The sequence below is a fragment of the Falco rusticolus genome, chromosome W (genome assembly GCF_015220075.1).
Source record: "Falco rusticolus isolate bFalRus1 chromosome W, bFalRus1.pri, whole genome shotgun sequence".
Classification (NCBI taxonomy): Eukaryota; Metazoa; Chordata; class Aves; order Falconiformes; family Falconidae; genus Falco; species Falco rusticolus.
Genome location: NC_051209.1, coordinates 4197338 through 4214675, shown reverse-complemented (window position 1 = coordinate 4214675; position 17338 = coordinate 4197338). Strand labels below are relative to the sequence as shown.

Sequence of the window (17338 nt, the reverse complement as noted above, 5' to 3'; positions counted from 1 at the left end):
TTTCCATGCTGTAGCTAAGAAACCACCATTTACTCTATACACTCCCCAGATTCAATTCATGCTGAATAGAAACTCATCAAGATAAACATAAGGCTTGCCAAGATATTTGTAAAGAATACTTCATGATGGGATCTCTTAGAACAACAGAGGAACAACTTAAGACAAAATACCTGAATAATATGGATGATGCATCTTTGCATATTTTGGGTTACAGAATTTTGCTGTAACGGTATTATTTTTATAAAGGATATAGTATAGGAAGCTTCATTCAAATTTCAGTTCTGGTGCCAAGGAAGACACCAAACCAGATGTTTATGTTTTTCTATGGAAAAAATTTGCACAGACAAAGCACCCACATATATGTAACCTTAGTGCCATTATATTTACCATTTTTTGTAAATCAATTGTACTTATCCTGCTGGTTTCCTTTTTCATCTGATCCATGCATTTCTGGGCTAAATTCAGATAGGCCTGTAAGTGATTGCACATCATAGCCAACCGTAAAGCACACAGCAGGATTATAATCCACAACCACATAGTGTCAAATGTATCTTCTGACATTCTGTGGATAAAAAGGATAATGTTGTTTTCCAAAGGTCACCTACCCCTACAGAGTTATTTGTTTGTATCATCTGTAAAGAAATCTTTAAGCATATTGTTAAAAATAGTTACACATAATCCACAGTTATGGAGTTCATATGCACGTAATATTCACTTCTCCCCCCTGTTCTCTTTACTGCTTGTATTGGGTTTATGTGGCAAGGTTTTGGTAGTGGGGGAGCTGCAGGGGAGGCTTCTGTGAGATGATGCCAGAAGCTTCTCCCATGTGCTATAGAGCCAATTAAGCCACTGGAGAAATCCAGGCTTTAATTGTTAACCACTTCAACAACTGTTGAGACTCACATGCAACTACACCTACTGATGTCTATTACAGGACAGCTTTCCTTTGCTAACTCCTTTTCTCTCCTAGTAGGCAACTTTCAAGTATCTGTAGGAGTCTTATTATGGTATGCAATGTTATTCAAAAAGTCATGAAACCTTCCTGGACTAAGTAAATGACAAACAAGCCAAAAGGTTTTAAAATACCATTGGTTTGCATTCTATTCTTTGCTGGAACTGCAGTAAAAGAAATTACAGAACAAAGTTATTTTAGAAGATTCATGAGAAAAGCATTGTTGCAAAGGTTTAGCACAGTAGTTCTGCTTGCAAGTCACATTTATTCGTCTCAGTTCGGATTTAGTTGTTTGGGATTTTTTAAACACAAAAGAAGGGCTCTTGTCAATGTCTGTCCTTTTATTCTCAGGTTATACTGAACATATATGCCTACCTTGATCCAATCTGAGAAACAGAATTCTGTTTTCTCCACCCACCTCTTAAAGCTAGAAAGAATGTAGTTAAAAGTGAGATAAAAACCTTGCAATTTGGCTGCTGCACATCCTATTCAGCACCAGCTGATCAATCAGTCAATAGCTGGAGAAAGCGACGGTTACTTTAGAACCATCTTGCTAAATCAGGTAGATGTGACATGTAAGGAGTGGGCTACTGAAATATTCCACTAAGGATCAAGAGGTGCAATATATTCAACTCCAACAAGTATATTTCTAATTTTTCCCACTGCTTTTTCATCAATTTCTCATTAACATCATACCATGTTGGTGGTGCTGCTGACTCATCTATCGTAGTTCCCAATGCCCCGTCATCCTTCTCAGAATGTGTTTCAGCAATAGTCTCACAAACATCTAGAAAAGCAAGTCAAGAGTGTTATTACTGCTTCCACTTTTTTTGCTGAGGCTTACCAGGTGACACAAGTGACTCAGACCACTTTTGTAGACTATTCACAGGATGGACTTTACAAATACTTCAAGAAAAATAAATTAATACCTAGCAGGACAGTGTAATCAAACCTTTTGCTCAGGTACCACCTGCAGCCACAGAGGCTACCAGCAGCCAGCACCTATTTGTGTTGCTCCTAAACACATGTTTGAAAGGCATGATCCTATCTGCTGCTCTGCATGTATCAATCAATCATGAAACAAAAATGTGTTCCCCTCTCCTTGCAACTACAATCCCAGCCACGTGTCATCATTATCCCCTCCTCTTCACATACACATCACTTGTGTGGTGCATCAATTCCACAACGGAAAATTCTACCTACATTATCCCACCATCTTCATCTGCATTTATCAATAAATATCTCTGCAGATATACTCATCTCTCTGACCAGTGCTGCCTCAGTATAGGCAAGGCAAAGCACACTGTAAGGAAATGCTTTTCGCATTATCACAGGTATACATAGCTCGGCTCAGGACTCTAGAACAATAAATACCAATTTTGGCACATCACTGGGATAAAGAGCCAAAGTTTAACCTCAGCAGTTCTATACTAACCCTAAGTTTCAGCTTCTGCAAAAATAAAAGGCATTTCCTTTTGTATTTACCTCAACACCACCTCTAAATTCCAAACTCACTTCAAGAAGTTAGGTGAGGTTAACATTTTTTTTAAAGCTCACCATGTTAACAGGCAGAAAGTTAGTTTTTTTAGTGGCTCAATTCTCAGATCAAGCATCTTAACAACAATGTAGAGAATGCCACAGACACCAATTTGTCTCAAGCTTTCTGATATTACCAGAAGCTCACAGCATTACTCACAGTGCTTTTATCTTTGACATTTTTAAGGCAAATGACCTTCCATTTGCAATTCTGTAGCTTTTCCTTTTCAGCTTCTAGCCCTATACTTATATACTCTCAGACTGCCGGAGCAGCGCTTTCATCTTTGTAACCAAAAGGATCTTCTCCATCTTGCTCTGCACCCTGAAATTCCAACACGTTTGTCTGCTACGCCATTCTTCCTAAAAGGGATTGCAAATGACACATGATTCAAGTCACCTTCCCTCTCCTTTTTCCACCCTTGCTTTGCAGCTTCTAATTTGTAACTCTACACTAGGGACAGTCAGCACTTGGTCAATAAGCACTACCCAGTAAAATACAATCAGCTCATCAGCCGATTAGCACATGCAATATCCATGTCTCGCAGAGCCCAGCTCCAAAACTGAAAATGTCCAGCTACCGCTCCGACACAGTAGGTGCCAAAAAGGAAAGCTGTTCTGTTGCTGGCCCTCACCTTCCCTTAGTTGCCTTGTAACAGCCCCACCAACACATAGGCTACATGCTTTCTTAGCCACAAAATATTTTAGCAGCAGAATATAGAGTGCCATTCATTAATGACATAGACTCAAGCAGATGTCTCATTTCTAATTAACACATATCCTCTACAATTAGTCATATGTACCCCTTCCTGGGATTGTTTTCAAGAAAGAACAGGTGAATGATGTCTCAGATTAAAGCATTTCACATAACATTCTCTTAGTTTCTGTACCCTCAGGCATAGTCACCAGCCCCTATTAGTTATGCTCCTCTTTATACTGGCAAATCAATTAAAATCAATTAAATTGCTTATAAAATCTTAACCTTGCAACAAAAATACTGAAGAATCTTCACTAAAGACAATTCAAATAATTTTCATAATAGATATAAGTAAATAAAAGCACAGAACAGATAACTTCCCTATACAAAAATAAAAACTTGGAATTACAGCTACTTAAAAATTTTCACCGTTAAAATATTTAAATCAATGCCATGCATTGTTATAACAGTAATAATTTCTTCTCATCAAAGTGAGCTCTGATCAGCACTGTTAACCTAAAGACTGAAAGCAATCAACACAGATCAAATGGCACAATAACTGTGGAACAAGTATTTCAGAATGCACCAGGGAAAGATGCTTACCTGGGAGGACACCTTAAATTTCTTTTCCCAGCTGGCCAATGAGAAACGTTTTATCTTTGTCTCTTTCTTGTTACCCCTCCAATCTGAAGCAACTGTTACTGTTAAGGTACTCCCTAGAACCCATGAATGAACCTTTGTACATGGAAATCTGTGTCAACATCCTTCATGCAAGAAAACAAAACACCTAACAATTCCAGCATTGTTCTTTTGCCATATCAAAAACCTCAGAGAATCTCTGAGATACGACAAGGTTGAAAAATGCAAGGCAATTGTGGCAAGAAGTCATTCAGAACCAAATTATCAGAGACTATCAAAGATACTTGCAAATGCAAGCAGTCTTTTCAACTCCAAGTAATTTTTAACAACTGTGATGGGAGACAGAATGAACGAAAAGAAGCTTCTCCTGCTCACCCACCTGAAACTGATAACAGATGTGGACTAAAGTCACTATCCTCATCTTCTTCTTCTGCAACATCAGAAGAACAGGGTGGCGAAGCTCTTAATAAACCAAGTACCTTTCAAAAGAAAAAAAAAACCGCAACATATTTTGCCTTTCTTCTTTCCTTGGGAGCAATAGGCTATACAAAGGAACCTGCCCTGAGGAGCTTGATATGGATTGCCCTGTACTGCTCTGCCTGCCTACCACATCAAGCCTTTCCCAAGAACCAAAGCATCTGGAACTGCAATCCCACTTTGGCTTCTGTTTTAACTGCATGTACAGTATTCTGCACTGTTAAGCACCGCCAGGTTTCAGGAATTGCCAGAGACACTAGTGGATGCATGGATGTTACACACTTCTAAAAATGTTGGCTAAGACACTTAGGCACTTCTGAAAAATGGTATATAATTAAGCGATTTACTCATAACCGCAAGATTTTTGCCCCAAGTGAAAAGTATTTGTATCTATAGTTTCATTAATGGCAACCGTTTTAACGCAGGTGATGTGACATACTTGGAGCAACGCACAGTATCAGCACATAACGATGGCTGCATGCTGACAGGACTTTGGTTCTGCACATACAAGCAGCAGCAACCTGGAAATGCTTCCAGGCATTTGTGCAACAAACTCGGCGCTGTCTGGAGAAGCAGTTTTAATCCATTCTTTAACTGCAAAACACCTTGCTTATGACTTACTTTCATGAAAGACAGCGTGCAAGATAAATGTGTGCTTTGCTTGCTATGGAAGACATTGGAAAAAAAGAACACATCAAAGGATAAAAGGATTACTGTTTCAGCTATCAGGTTGTAGACAGCACTGAAGCAGGGAACACAAATCAGTTCCTTAAGAGAACTGATAAACCCTAAGGCACCAGGGACTTAAGACTAGTAATTGAAGTATTAATTAAACTAAGCTTCAGAAGAATTTAAGCAACATGTCACTTATTGGGCACTAACGTTAATACAATGAAACATGTAACTGCTTTGAGAACCTAAAATGAAATCAGTGATCTTTGTCTCCCAAAAAACCAAAAGGCACTAGGAACTGAGGAGACACATCTTTCTACCAGCTGGAATTATCTTGCATCTTTCTGCTTATGGTAGTTTACCTTTTAGTAATTTTACTAATTACTGCACTTACAGAAATCACTAAGCTAGCCCATTATCAGCACATCACCCTGTATTTCATATTGCAGTACAAATGGGGATGTCTTAACAACACTTAGGCCAAGTAGTCCACGTGCAAACTTGTTTTAAAATGTGCCCAAACGGATGGCTTAAACAAGTGGTTTTATTCTATACTTATGTTGAGCAGGGCACATGACCATGTTAGTTGTGTCTGTCAAGTGACAATTTTCACCACATCCTAAATTTAAGACACTTTTATAATCATGTCATTCTTGCTGACAACAGGATAAGCACTGAAATTTGATTCCGTGCTTTCTTAATCTCCTTAATGCACACATTATAAGCAACTGACTCCTTTAGCATACTAGTAAGATGTTCACAGCCATGAAAGAATTTCAGATTGGAGTGTATCTGTCAGCATCAGAATAAAGCAGGGCTTATGTCAGTATGATTTATCTGTTCTGGAACATGCTAAATTACATTAGGACAGTGTATTCTGACACCTGCACCAATCTAACTAAAACAATGCAAAGCCCTTGGTGTTACAGGCTTGCTTAGGTAAAGGACCTTCACCTCCATTATCACTTTTCACACTTGACAGGAAGTTGAAACACAACAGTAAGTCAATTCTTGCAACAAAGAATAAGGCCAGATACAACTCCTCCTCGTGCCATTTCTCCATAGGATGCAATTGGATCATTTACACAGAACAGTGCAAAACTTGCAAAATCCTTGCATGGAATAGTGCAAAACATACTTCAGTGTTTTGCAATTTTCATATACAAATGTTAATGTCAATACTAACTTTAAATTAATCCATTTTTTCTTAACGGGTTTTCAGAACTAAACCACTAGCAATTTGAGATGGTTCTTATTTGTGCACTTTCAGAACAAGCACTTATTTTTAGTCACCAGAGACTGTATTACCCAAAAGAAAATTCCCATCTTAGTATGAAGAGAAATACATTTATCAAAACCGTGCACAAAACCTCTAGCAAGCTGTTGCATGTAAGACTTTCTGATCATGCAAACGACCAACAGATCATGCTTAAGAAATTAGTTACATGCTGTTTCCTCTTTTTAATTAGATGGCTTAGGTAAGTTTTTGGGTGTTTTTTTGTTGTTTGGGTTTAGTTGTGTTTTTTTTAATAAAGTAATTCATCAGTTGTTTCCAAATCCTTTCACCTATTTTACTGGCTATATAGTATTACTGTAAGTTGCAGTTTGGAAAAGATTGTCGAAAGAAAGAAAAAAAAAAAAAAAAAAAGAAAAAAAGTCATCTTAAGGTGAGACATTTTAAAAGCTTTCCCTTTCTTTAGTTTAAGGCAAATAGCTATATCCCTGCAACTCCAGCTCTTACTCAAATCCTGTAATTTGGATTTGACCAATGTGTATGCTGCTATAAATGATGTTTGTGAAACTTTCATATCATATGGAGCTATTTACAAATGCTTGTATTTAAAACTTTTGTAGCTAAGTATTATCAGTAATGATAGAGTAGTTGTCTGTTAAGTATGCCCGGAAAGAGGAAGTTCCAACTAGCATGAATGATTTTTTTATTATCTCTTGAACAGAAACAATTATTTTCTGAACTCTACATAAGCCATAAATAATCTTATCAGTGATTACTTCATTAGCACTCTGTTACCATCCTAGTTTTTGCATGACTAGCAACCTTTGACACACTTTTCCATTTCATCTGATTTTTCTGCCTTGCTGGAAATAGGCTCAACTATTTCCTATAATTTTCAACATACCTAATCTTACCTTTTTTAAAAGGTTCCAGAGATTTCACAGCTTTCTAGCCCAAGCTATATCCTCAAAAGTGGTTTTGGACTAAGAGCAGGCAAATTTCTATGCAGTATAGCTGAGCTGCTTCATACATGCAATTACAGAGAAAGAGCTAAGCTAACAGGAAAAATGTATGAGTAGACTCTGCTCTGTTAATATCTTAGGTTTTCTTCCTCCCGTTTGAGAGTTTTCAGCAATTATCAGCATGTACTTCAGATTCAGTCCACTGTGGGGAAAAAGCCAAAGAGGTCTTTGAAATATGTCCACATCATTCTTGCCTCCAGCAGACATTTTAATAGTCACCCTAACTCCACTAGAAAAAAATACCCAGTTTTGTCAGCATTCTAATTACAAGTCTAGAACCTAAGGATATGCTGTACTAAACTACCAACAAGAAGATAGCCTGGCAAGCTACAGTTGCAGTTCAGTGCTCTCATTACTACGGGAGTCATAATTTCAGCCCAGAGACATGTTCAACATAAGCTAGGAATATACTGAACTGCTGTTATTCAGCCCTCTTTTCCCCCCAAAGAAGGGTACCTAGTTCTACTGGGAGGGTGGACAGAAGCTTACACACTTTTGGCTGGGGAAGGGGGCGGCTCCAGGAGCCAACAGAAGAATCACACCCCAGAAGAGCATGATACAGAAACTTGTGTATAGCATTTTGGTGTAACAGGCTTTACCTGTTACCATTAGGTAAGCATTTAACCAGGCATTTCTCCATTCATGGCCTTTGTCATAAGTCAAAGGAACTTTTGCACAGAATCCACCCACAGTCCATAGTGAGGGCAAAATAATTTGGAGGTCTAGGCTGGTAATATTTTTCCTCATTTTCTACTTCATCTGCTTGCTGACATTTAGCGAGGCTGGACAGGCATCTAAGCAAGTCCAAATCAGTAGTCCAACTTAAGGCAGAACAGAGAGATGTATTGCTTTTGCATTAGTACTAGGTGCTGCTTATTCCTCAGTCCCCAAAAGACAGTGAGCACTTTGAATATCTAACTTGATGGATCACCTCAGAACAAAAGCTCACAGGCATCAGATTTTAAAATACATGTAAGAATGGGAATTCCCTTCTTTGAACTACCAGCTGCTCCCAGACCAGATTAGTCCCATTCTGTTCCTGAGCACCTCCACAACAGTAGATACACTTTACAAGTTTTATTACAAATAGAGATGAAAAAGTATATTCTCTCGTTGGACTCCTTCAATACTTGAAGTAAACAGAATGAATTGCTGAAAGAATTCCAGAAGCCTTCACGCAGGCCCTAGTGAGAGAATTCTTTCCAGCTATCTCATGTCAATTTCTTGTTAAACAGCCCCCTTACAAAACCCAAGTATTTATACCTGGAAGTTACAGAATCTTTCTGTAATCCTCTGTTGTTTTTGTTTGTTTTTTTTTAATACTGTGCTTAAAACAGTCTTGATACAAGCCCTCTCACAGTAGGCTACAGTACATGTCATTTGCTTTAGTGCCCACGTTGTACCAGCAGTAGAGGGGTATTGCTCCATATAGCAACATGCCACCAGGTGGCAAGCTTCCTCTGAACTCTTATTTTCCTTTACACTTCCTTGGTGACCTCTGAAAACGGTGGTCAGCATTGCTACACAAAACTCAAGTTTGCACAGGGCATGCATTAAGAACAGAGACACAACTTACCTGGACAGCCCTAAACCAAGAAAGCTTATTTCTCAGTGACTGTAATTCTCTTCCAGGAGAGGGATTCACAGAATCTACTGAGGAACGATTGTACCCAAATAGCTGAGTGTTAATATATGCTAGTCACTCAAGTTCAGAAGAGGGTAAATAAAGTTAAACAGGTTAAAACTGGTCTTTGCAGCTGAGTATATACTGTTTATAAGGAGCCAGCTGCCAAAGCAGCTAGCTAGCAGTCACACACACACAGAATATCTACTGCAAAGTTAGGGCATTTTTTTGTCTGTATCCTTCTCAATATTAATATATCCATCAGCTCACAGCTTAGGTCATTGTTAAAGGCAGGCAACAGAAAACACCAAAAAAAGCAGCAGTAAAGCTAAGCTAAGACTGAATGGAAGGATGCACAGGAACTCAAAGGAAGGACATGCTGCAGCAATCTCTTACCTATCTATACATACACACACACATATTTTCAATGCATGTCTACTTCATTTGCATTTCAGGCTTGCTTTCTGCTGGACTCAGTTTGAAGGAGTCACAGAACAGCAAGTTACATTTGTTTTAAACACCACTGAAATGGAGACAGACTTTGGCTACTGAAGCATTTATTACTAATATACAAAATGAATTACAAAAAGATGGCTACAAAAAAAACCAACTACCCACACAACATCAGGCACCTGGGTACAAACAGCATGAATCTTGTCTTTATACTGTATATTAGAAAAACATGTTGATAATGATTTGGTCTGTTACTGCAACAGGCTCACCAGGGAAGCAGTCATGGCACCAAGCCTGTCAAGAGTTCAAGGAGCATGCGGACAACACTGAGTCATATGGTTTAGTATTAGGTAGTCCTGCAAGGAGCAGGGAGTTGGACTCCATGATCCTTATGGATCCCCTTACAACTTTAGATACTCCAGAATTCTGTGGTCAGGTTACTATGTTATACAATAGTTAAGTTTAGATAGTTAATGTTAACGCTGTCACAGCATTTAAGTAACTCCAGCTGACTCATTCAGAAACCCCACTTTCAGCTTTGGAATTCTGTACTCACAGACCTTTTGTCATGAACTGTGTAGCAGCAGAATTTGAGACAGTCAGAACCATAATCATCAAATGTGTGATCCAAAGCAAATATGGAATTTAAACATATCTAGCTAGACTGCAGGGCTTTTAAATGCATTTCATAGCATGCAAGGTTTTTATATCATTCTGGTACAGATTAAGCAACATATCAAATGCTTTTACCTATGGCACATTTTATTTAGACTAATGGTATTAATACCATTAGTCAAGCACAGTGAGGTTTCTTAACTTGACAAACAAGCATCTTGACAACTGTAAGCTGTCAGTATTTTGGCACTCAAGACAGTTTAAGTTAAGAGTGGCTTAACTACAAAGGACAATGCAGCTCATGCGTGAGTGTCCTTTTTCTCTATGCTTATCCCACTTCTATGTTTATGGATTTTTCTCCAAGGCTTTTGACAGCTACACTTGCTAAGGCTACTTGTTTGGTCAGTCAGCAGAGTACACACATGCCATGCAGTTAATTCAGTAGCATGTTCAGGCTGTTCGTCTTTCTGGCTGCAATTTTTCTCCCCTTCACCTTTGCTCTCAGCATGCTGAAGGCCAGGCAGTTGTGGGTAAAAGGGACCTACCAGCCAGTTGAGCGGTGTGTTGTTAACAAGATAATCCATCACATCATCCAGAGACTCCTTCATTTTCTTCAGCTGTCCTTTGCTAGTTGTGAGAAAGCTGTCTGATAACTCCTGGAAGGAGGATGCTGACCAAAAGCTCTGGTAGACATCGCCTGCCGTTGACCCAACATTGTAAACCTGATCCTGCATATTCTGTGGCAGCCCCTGTAGGCTTGAAAGCAGTGGGAGGCAAGTGGTCTGAAGCTGCTGAGTGAGGGTCCAGGCAATAGCTAGAGTTCTTGACTCAATGTACTGGAAACAAAAAGTTTAACAGCACGTCAATATCTTTTTATGACTGTAGCAGCTTCATGTTGCTCAAGATATATCAAGCAGCAAAGTAAACAGGATGCAAGTAAAATAAAGCTACAGCAGATAATAAAACAGGTCTTAAGCCTGAAGAGATTTGAAGAAATATCAAGTACTTTCAAGTCTCTTACTCAAGTACTTTGTGGAACAGAAATACTGGTAGCTTCTACCCAGTCAACAGATAAGCAAGCTCTTGTTTCAAATCCAGATAAGAAGTCACAGTAGACAAGTATTCTAATAAATAATTTGCATGTAGCTGCTTACATGTAAAACACAGTGAGGCTGTGCCTAAGACCGTTTTATGATGACAAACGGTTATTTGTCATTTGGCCATATCAGGTATGTGAGTCCTAGCTGATCTAGATACAGACATCCCAACCCAAGTTCATGCGCTAAACAGGATGACCATTCTCTTGAAAGAAGAATGAACCTGAGTGTTTGCAGCAAGTAGGCTCACTGAAGAGTTTGCACGTCCCCCACTTTCCATAGCAGTCGCTAGTCAGCTGTCCTGCACTTCGGTATTCAAATTCCAATTTGCACATAAGCTTCTGTGCTGTTAAGATGCTGTGCACTTTGAGGACTGTTAGTTTGCCATTACCTTGACAGTATACAATCCATTTATTTCTGGTTTACATTTACATCTCTTTACCTCAGTGCTATGTGAGTCATCACCATCATTTTGGCCTGTATTTTTCTTCCATTCTACCCAGGATTGATAAAGCTTTTCCTGAGCACCAAGAAGTTTCTGATTGGCACTATTCATGTTCTTTCTGGCATACTCGATCTGAAATACAGCCAAAAAAGGAAGCAAAGCAGAGTATATAAAAGTTCCATTAGGACTACCCTAACTTACCTGCTTTGTAAGCTCCTTTTTAAATACTTTAGAAGTTCAATATAAGATTTTGGGTAATATAAGCATGCATTCCTTCTCTTCAAAGCAGAGAAAACAGAATGCAGTTTTAAGATGTTATATAGCATATCCCTCTTCCTCAACTATTTCCCCCTCCCCCGTTCACATCCTACACAAGGATTTGAAAGCATATAGAAGGCCATGACTCTTTATGCACAGTATCCTGTACATAAAGGTACATTGTTAGGATAAGACTACTGAAGTACCCAGGAATGCTCAGAGATACCCACAGCAAGATATGCAAGCCCACAAAGAACCTGACCATTTTATTAATATAAAGGACTGGAGTGTTGAGTTGCAAGACACTTACTTCACTGAATGAAGTCTGTGTTAAACTCAACACTTCAGAACAGAAATATCACTTTAAACATGTCACTTCTATTCCTGCAATGCTCAAAATTACAAGCAGTTCCTGGCTCATTTACAGCTTAGCCTGATTTAAGATCTCGCCTGAATAGCGGTGAAAAGCTCTGAATGGGAAATCCTTTATACCCACAAAACACACTTAGTATGAGAACGCAATTCCAGTTTTCCTATGCCTCTTTTTGGTTATTTTCTGCACTCAAACTGTGCCAGTGTTTGCTTTTCACAACTCAAGTGAAAGCTTAAACTTACCAAACTAACAGTGTGGTGGAGCTGAGAGATTGCCTCCTGGCTTTTCTGTTTAGCATCTCTAACTTTAAGGCTTGATGGTAGGCACGTGTGCAGACCTTTGAAGACAAGGATCCTAGTCTAACGTAGTAGCTTGGCTTTTGAACTCCAACTTCAAAACCTTCAACTTTTGCAGCTTCTTTCTCTAGATATGTAGAAAGGAAGCAAATTGACCAATGGAAGAAAACTTAAGCAAATGTAACTGCCTCAGACCTCTTACTAACAGCTGAATACTGGACCCGTTTAGTAGCCCTTTAGTACCATAGTAAGTTAATAAGACTACCGCATGTGGAAATCTTTATTTTTCACTCTGCTTCCCTATGAAAATGCTACTACAAACAGCAAGGCAAAGGCAGCATGGGAAGCACATGCCTTCTCCCCATTGCAAGTAATAAATGGATGATTGCTTGCTTCTCTCCAATACCAGCATTCCAACAAAATCAAACCTTGAATTGGTCTTACCTAGTTCTGCTTCTGTAAGTGGGAGATACTGGTCAACAAGGGTCTCCTATTTAGTGAGAGCACCGTCCATTCCACTGCTCACCATCTGCACCACACGACTTCCCAGGACAGTGTTAATGCTGCCATTGACAACTGACTTGGTCATTTCTACACTGTCTTGCATTGCTTCTTTAGTCTTGCCCACAACTCCAGTGATCGTGTGAGCAACAGTTTCCTTGGCACCAGTCACAGGGGTTCTAACAGCTTCTCTAGCTCCCACAACTACATCCTTGGCATTAGCAACAACCTGACATAAGAAACAGGCTGATTCACTAAAACTATTTCCTAAGGAGATACATAATCCAGGAAACACAGATTTATGCTAAAGCTTGTAAAATTATCAGTTATCTAGGAGAAATTATGTCCTGAAAACATATGTACAAGACAAGACAAAATATGACTTCCATGCAGCCTTCAGCTCAAAACACTTCAATGGTGTAATTCCAGTACTATTTGCTTCACACTGAGCAGGAAAGAGTAAAGGACTCAAATTTAAAAAAAAAATGCCCATCAGTGAACAGATCTAGACAGAAGTGTCAAACATTGGGCAAGTTTTAAAATCAAAAAAAAGCAGCTTAATGGCATCCCAAAGGCAACAAAATTCTACAGAAAAACCTTTTACCTCCTTACCGCTTCTAAGCTGTGCTTGAAGCACAGCTTATTGAAATCTGTCTCCCTGCATTTTTAGTAATAGGAAAGAGGAAGGGTGTACAGTTCTTCTGCTTCACATAGGTACATGGAAAGAACTTACCTTGTCAGCGGGTTGATTCAAAATAGGTAGTCTCTCTTCAATTTTGTCCAGACCTATGCGTGCATAGTTGTTGGCAACTACAACTATAAAAGAAATTACAATAGCTGGTTTAAAATTTGGAGTTTGTTTTCCCTTAGTATAAATAAATCCAGTTGAGAATTCCTCTTGAAACAGAGCTCATGCTAAAACACTCTTAAAGTAGTTTCCTCCCTTTTTCAGTGAAATTTGAGGCAGGAAAGCCCAGAAACAACACAGGTTTACGGCAACAGGAGAAAAAGCTCACTTAAATCCATTTGACACTTTACAAGCAACTGTTAGAACAAGATAGAAGCACCTGGCTGCCTGCTACTTCATGAAACCAGGTTACTGGTTACAACAGTCTCGTGACACAGCTGCCAAATTTAATCAGTTGTTCTCAGCAAGAGAAAGTACAGGAGTAGCATTTGAAACCAGGTGAAAGGTAATGAAGGTGTTGAGCAACAGACTACATAACCATCTGGCATATCAAGATGAATCAGTTAGTTTAGGATTACAAAAGCTGGAATCTGCTTTGGCTCTAGGCGGCTTGGGGTTTTTTGTTCAATCATACCCATCTGTAATCAGTTACTTAACAAGCCATGCAACAGGCTCAGTCAGCTACCTGAAACCACACTCCAGACTGGCATGACCATGTTAAACTGTAAGTACATCTGGATATAAAAAGCAATCAGTTTAGTTATCAACAGTTCCATTGTTGCCTTACTTTGCGGTTCCAGTTTCTGGATGATAGGCATAGCACTCATCAGGGCTACTGAAGTAATCGTCTTCACTCCTTTCTCTGCTATCTCACATACGGATTTCAGATAAGGATGGTTATCCTTTGTGGTGATGCAAGCTGTGGACACCATATCATAGGTGGAGCTCACCAAGGGAAGGTTAGCAACCCTCGATACAATGTTCTGTTTAAAAAAAGAAAAGTGTTAGTTGACTCATGTTTCTGAACTAGGCATAAAGAACTATGGGGCTATGCAAGACCTACCTGCTGTGGATCAATTACTGCCAATGCCATTTTTTCAGGTCTTGAATCTCACACAGCCTGTGAAAGAAGCATATTTGAGTTACAGCATTCTCATATCCACTCCATCTAATCACCAGACTTTGAAACCAACAACCCTTTTGTAATCAACTCCATTGATCAAGGCGATTGGCGTGTCCAAATTCTTGCATACAGGAATTACATTTTATTGTAGCAACTCAGAAATCCAAAACTTTGTTTCCCAATTACTTTGGTTTAGGCAACAGAAGTAGGGCACATGCAAGAGACAGGCTTTGAGGTACAGCACTTCACTGAAGAATTACCAAAGAGTTACCAGTCAGTCGATCAATCCATTTTTCTAGAAGACACACACACTTGGGCTTATCTGTTGAGCCAGGCCAAAGAAACACCAACCAACAAATCGCCAGAATTCTAGTTTAGGATGTCTAAATCAGATGAAGCCTCCACCATCGAGGTCTTTAATCAGATCAGATCTTCTGTTAACATAAGGGAGTCAAGTTTGACATTTGAGTCATCACTGCTGCCCAAATCTTGACAACACATGGAAGATTGAAGGGGAGTACTTATTTCAGTAACCTCAGCTCAATTCCCAGAAGTCATTCCGCTAAACTCAAGGAGCTCATTCTCTCTAGTGGCATACCCGATACCCATGCAGGACTCCCCCTGCACAGCTTGCTCAAAAGTTAGCATTCGTGTAACGCACAAGGTATAGGACTTTCCCACTGCAGAAAATCTCTCCTTTATGTTAATTTAGATTTAATTATTACCCATCCCACACTGGAACAGGCAGTCATCCAACAAGCCCATGCTACTCAGTTATCTTCCAACACCTACATCTTCCAACATGGATAAAACACTAACAGCTCTACCACCCATATGAACCCTGTAAGAAAAGAGGGGTATTGCAGTACCACATAAGGAGCACATACAGAAGTGCACTGTCATCCAATGTGCACATACAGGCTGAACATAATTTGCTGGAACCACTTTTTGCATTGATGTTTTCATATGACAGTTAAGTTCCCTAAGAACCTGCATAAATGAAGGCAACAGAAAGGCAAGCTAAAAGTCAGTCCTCAAAAGGACTGTGGTTTTCAAGACTTTCTGCTAAGTTTGTCAGAGAAGCACCAGCAGTTTTCTTTCTCATAGGTATGACAGTATCAAAAGGAGTGTGTTAAAATCCTGCCTGGGAACAAGTAAAACCTTTTCCCCATTACATAACAGGGAACAAGGACAAAGGCATGCTGTTGACATTTTAGACATATTTGCACATATTAACACACATGCCATAAGGTAATGCCTGTAATGAGATTAACCACTGTACATGGGACATACAAGCAGGTAACTGACACAGGTTACAGCAGTAAAAGAGTTGTTTTCCTTCCATCTATTAAATATTGAAATACCCCCAGGAACACGTTATGTTTCTCACATAGCATTACAAGTCTGATTACTCAGAGTAGAGCTGAATTTCATTTTGGGCTGTAAAGCACACTGTAGAACAGGAGAAGAGGCTAATAGAGCAGAATTTGGCCTCTGAAGGAGGAAGGGCCCTTACTTTAAGGGTTACTCAGTATCTATAATATGTCCAAAAAGATTGAGCCAAACACAGCACAGATGTAGATTTTAGTCAACTAGTTCGTCTGTGAAGTTATCCCTGCTCTTAAAGACATCAGTGATAGCTACGCTCTTGCACAGTTTTAAGAATTCCTTGCACAGTTTCAGCGCCACTAGAAGTTGGATCCACTTCATTGGAGGAGGTGAGTGAGCTGCCCGAATCAAAGCCCAGGAAACGAAAGCATATTTCGGAAACAGCAAAAGATGCTGAACAGGAAAATAAACTAAGTTACAGCTTTCATTTCTACCTTCCCTCCCCCGCTATGTCACGAGGCTAAAGGCCAAAAGGCAGCAGGCTGACAACCCCGCCGAGAAGCCCCGCCGGGCCCGCGAGCGCCTTAGGCAGCCTACCATAAAACACCGGGATGTGGGGCAGGGGGCCCGCAGGCGCAACGACGGAGGCAGCGGGGGCGGGCCCGCGGCGGGCCGCAGCCGCAGCCCCCGCCCGCCCCGCCGGTAAGCTCCACCATGCTGCGGAGCCAGCCTCGCAGGGCGGGCGGGCGCCGAGCGCTCCCGCGGCCGATGAGAACCGGGCCGGAGCGCCGCTGCCAGCAGTACTCACCCGGGAAAACCCAGGAAGGGCACAAGCACCTACAGCTCAGGCACCGCCACCACCTGCCGAGGCCCGGCCTCGCCCCGCTATTTATGGGGAGCGGCCGCCGCCGGCCGCGCGCCACCCGACCTCTCGCGAGAGGAGGATGCGTCACTGCCGCCGCGCGTCAGCGGGGGCGGGGCCGGGCCGAGGACGTGGCCGTGCGTTCACCCGTGCCGGTCAAGCATCAGAGCGGGAGGGCAGGGCAGGGCCGGGCAGGGCCGCACCCAGAAAAAGAAATCGTAATAAAGGAAACGCTTGTTGAACTGCTCTTTCAGCAGAGCCGTTCGTAGTACCTCAGTGCGAACACAAGGCCCAGAAAGGGGCCGGAAAGGTCAAGGCTTTCAGACCGAGGTGTGTAGGCCCACAAGTAGCCTGGCCAGGAGCAGAGGTTACAGACAAAATGTTTACTCTCTTCACTCAGAATTATTTCAACTCATCCAGATGTGCAAAAGAACAAAGCAGGAGGTTA

General features: G+C 40.6%; 1 protein-coding gene and 1 long non-coding RNA gene across 2 annotated transcripts; both read right to left on the bottom strand.

Annotated features, from left to right (window-relative positions):
* Window positions 1-570: 570 nt before the first annotated feature.
* Window positions 571-9018, bottom strand: LOC119140656. Its single transcript, XR_005101672.1, has 3 exons — window positions 7119-9018; window positions 4201-4300; window positions 571-1739 (listed from the first exon to the last, which is right to left on the bottom strand). It is a non-coding gene; the product is annotated as an uncharacterized LOC119140656 (long non-coding RNA).
* Window positions 9019-9387: 369 nt separating this feature from the next.
* Window positions 9388-14809, bottom strand: LOC119140655 (perilipin-2-like). Its single transcript, XM_037372153.1, is given in 8 exon segments — window positions 9388-10754; window positions 11458-11592; window positions 12334-12398; window positions 12401-12514; window positions 12832-13117; window positions 13622-13704; window positions 14364-14559; window positions 14640-14809. Coding segments are annotated over 8 exon segments (1446 nt in total). The 5' UTR covers window positions 14670-14809; the 3' UTR covers window positions 9388-10217.
* Window positions 14810-17338: the final 2529 nt, after the last annotated feature.